Raw genomic sequence first — 3,550 nt, 5'->3', positions numbered from 1 at the left:
CCCAATTGCAACCTGAAAATAGCCGTATTTATGTAGTGTGTTAGAAAGGTAGGTTCAGTTTTTTGGGAAAATCATAATTTACGCGCTGCTTTGAACGCAACACGATAACATTCCGGAAACTGTCATCGAGTGAGGGTGTGTTTCCGGAAGACGTGGCTGTTGCAGTGGCAGCTTCAATGGTGGCAGCTGTCATCCTTATGCTTCTTAGATGAACATTTGGACTCTTTTCGTTGTCTTTCACACAAGTTCGTGCCAAGATGATTTCCTTAACGGATTCGCAAAGTAAGCCCTTGTGACGTACCACTTAGCTTTTTGTTTTTTGTGCTAACCTGGCGTCCTAAATTCAGTCGCTAGGTGTTTAGTGTTCCATGCTAGGAATTTTAGCATGCGTTATTTTCAACCCGTGATTACGTTCTACGTTCAACGACTTTCTTTCGGTTAAATGTTTCTGACCTTATTGAAAATTTGGAATGTCTTGATCATATTAAAATGTTAAAATGATGCCTCTGAATGCCCAAATGAAAACACCCCCCCCCCCCCCCTTTTGACAATAATCCCTTGAGTTATCTTCTGGTCCTTCTCAAACCCTTTATTTTCTATTTCAGAAATCGGAATGGGATTAACTGGTTTTGGCGTGTTTTTCCTCTTCTTTGGGATGATCCTGTTCTTTGACAAAGCCCTCCTGGCCATTGGAAACGTGAGGTTTTTTTGTGTCCACAGAAGAAGAAAAAAAAAACACAAACTATTCAATATTTTCCCTACTTTTTAACACTGCCACTTTTTGTCCACTAGATCCTGTTTGTCGCCGGACTCTCCTTTGTGATTGGCCTGGAGAGAACTTTCCGTTTCTTTTTCCAAAAGCACAAAATGAAAGCCACCAGTTTCTTCTTAGGAGGTGTGTTTGTGGTGCTTATTGGCTGGCCCATCATCGGGGTTGTCCTGGAGGTATATGGATTTTTCCTCTTGTTCAGGTAGGAACAAAGTTATCAAATGCATCAGATCAACCACATTTTTTTATACCTTTTCTCTTAATGACATTCAGGCAATTCTTATGAACGGTTCAAGCTTTGTTGGGGGAATTGGTCACCGTTTTTGCTTTTGGCAGTGCGGCAGATTCAAAGCAAAAAAATATTTACTTGCAACTTTTCAAAAGCCCACCTGACCAAATGCCTGACAGCCCAAATCCCATCCAAAATCATTTCCGTAACGGTCTCCATTATAATTATTATTATCACGATATGCTTTAATTGGATGATTGCCAGCAAGTCTGAGATGTTTCTTATCTTATCTTTTCCCGGTCCAGAGGCTTTTTCCCAGTTGTAGTGGGCTTCATAAGGAGGATACCTGTCCTTGGCTCCATCCTAAACCTGCCCTTCATCAGTTCTGTAAGTATGGAGCAAGTAAAGCCGTCTTTAAAAAAAATATATATATATATATATATACAGTGGTACCTCGACATACGATCGTATTCCGTTCCGAGACTGAGATCGTATGACGAGCTTTTCGTAACTCGAGCGGACGTTTCCCATTGAAATGAACTAAAAACAAATGAATTGGTTCCAACCCTCTGAAAAAACACCAAAAACAGGATATTGGATTGGAAAAAATGTTTTATTTCTTCTAATTCCCCATCTATTAACAAAGTAATGACTGTGTGTATATATATATATATATATATATATATATATATATATATATATATATATATATATATATATATATATATATACACACACACATATATATATATATATATATATATATATATATATATATATATATATACATATATATATATATATATACATATATACATATATACATATATACATATATACATATATACATATATACATATATACATATATACATATATACATATATACATATATACATATATACATATATACATATATACATATATACATATATACATATATACATATACATATATACATGAACCATGCCATTTTCTGTGTCGGAAAAAAATCCATTTAGGATGACTGTTTGTGTCTTTTTTTTCTTTTTCAAAGCCTTCGTAGGATAATCAGCAGTCGCGGTCAGTCACTGCCGAGTTTCCTTGCATGCTTTGAAACGTGGCCATCGCAAGTGAACAAAAAACTAAAAAATCCAACTTTTAGTCACCGTTTGAACATAGAGAGCCTTCCGTTTTGTCCACGTAAACACGGACAGATTTTGAGGAAATCAAATGGAGCTGAGTTGTGTGATGTTCCAGGGCCATACCATCCTATCAGCCACAAATCAAATTAGAGTTTTCCCCCGTGGCGTGTTTTCTGGATCTTTTGATCAGAGAATGTCCAAATAATGGATGGCTTTCTTCTCTTTCCAGTATGTGGACAAAGCGTGCGAGAGCAACACTATGGTTTAACGCCGACGTCTCGCCATCAACGGTGGCTTCCGTCGAGGCCGTTTTAAAAGAAGCAACGCCGTTTGCCCACGGAAAGATTTTCAAGTTGCTCGGGCTAGACATTGGGACGGAAGAATTTGCCCGTCCACGTGTTACGCAAACTGTTACCGTGCTGTCCCCCGAAAGCATTGACGGCGACCGATCGTATGTCGAGTATCCAATCAACCACCTTCTGATGGAATAGTGGACCATGTTGTCCTTGTTTTTGTGCCTCTGCTTTCAATTCTTAAAAGCTTTTAAGCGCAGTGTTTGTGTATTGACATGTTGGTTGTTTAAATGCTGGGCATGAATGTTTCGTCCCTTTTTTTATGTTGCCATTATTTTTGGGGAGTTAAGCACATCCACTAAAGATGCAATGGATGGCCACTATTGTCTTGCTAAATTGTTAAATTGCATCTCTAATTTAAAATGTGGATTAAATGACTTTGTGGTTGGTTAAGTTAAAAAAAAACTTGCGCTAAATTTCAAGGGTTTTTTTCCGCTTCATATAGGGCAATGTAGTTTTTTTTTGTATGTGATTGAAACACCGTAAAGTCACGTTGATATTTGCTACAAAGTTTCCCTGTCAATTGACTACAAATTGTGTTTACAGTATTTTGTATAAATATTTGCCATTGTCTTTTTGCTATATTTTTTTATCATTATTAATTGACATTTAATAAGTATCAAATCAGGGTTTTTTTTAAACCAAAAAGACAGTGAACTCTGCTGTCGAAATAGCAAAGCGACAAACAATTGAATAACTTTGACAAAGTTGATAAAAACGGAACGTACATATAAGAGAAAATCTTTAAAACATTTCACGCTGATATGACGCGACATTTTTACGATGAAAAATCCAATTCAATTACAAAATTCTATTACTGCGGAAAACTATGAATGTAACCCGCCAATACCTATTTTTGGACTCGACGGTGTAAGAAACTGGCGGCCATCTTGTGTCAGAGAACTTTCTTGTACGCAAGGTGACTTCTCACAAAAAAAAACGTTTTTTTTAAGTAAGAAGCAGTGTTAACGTGATTTATAATTCAGGTTGAAAGTTGATTTAGAACATAACTTCAAATCAAATTAATCTACCGCATCTCTGACGTTTATGGAAAACCATACATTTTAAATTTGTCA

The 3,550-nt window shown here is 36.5% G+C and overlaps 1 protein-coding gene across 2 annotated transcripts; it reads left to right on the top strand.

The window, feature by feature from the left end:
- The first annotated feature begins 117 nt into the window (after positions 1–117).
- Positions 118–3,047, top strand: golt1ba (golgi transport 1Ba). Of its 2 annotated transcripts, XM_077594542.1 has the most exons (6): positions 118–282; positions 606–697; positions 793–971; positions 1,304–1,385; positions 2,034–2,059; positions 2,351–3,047. In XM_077594542.1, exons 1-5 carry the CDS (start codon positions 258–260, stop codon positions 2,040–2,042), a joined length of 387 nt encoding a protein of 128 aa, XP_077450668.1. In that variant the 5' UTR covers positions 118–257; the 3' UTR covers positions 2,043–2,059; positions 2,351–3,047. The 2 variants fall into 2 exon arrangements, with proteins under 2 accessions (XP_077450668.1, XP_077450667.1); XM_077594541.1 differs by lacking the exon at positions 2,034–2,059.
- The last annotated feature ends 503 nt before the right edge of the window (positions 3,048–3,550 follow it).

The sequence above is a fragment of the Stigmatopora argus genome, chromosome 23 (assembly GCF_051989625.1).
Source record: "Stigmatopora argus isolate UIUO_Sarg chromosome 23, RoL_Sarg_1.0, whole genome shotgun sequence".
Lineage (NCBI taxonomy): Eukaryota > Metazoa > Chordata > Actinopteri > Syngnathiformes > Syngnathidae > Stigmatopora > Stigmatopora argus.
The sequence above is the reverse complement of the archived record's forward strand: the minus strand, read 5'-3'. Positions and strand labels throughout refer to the sequence as shown.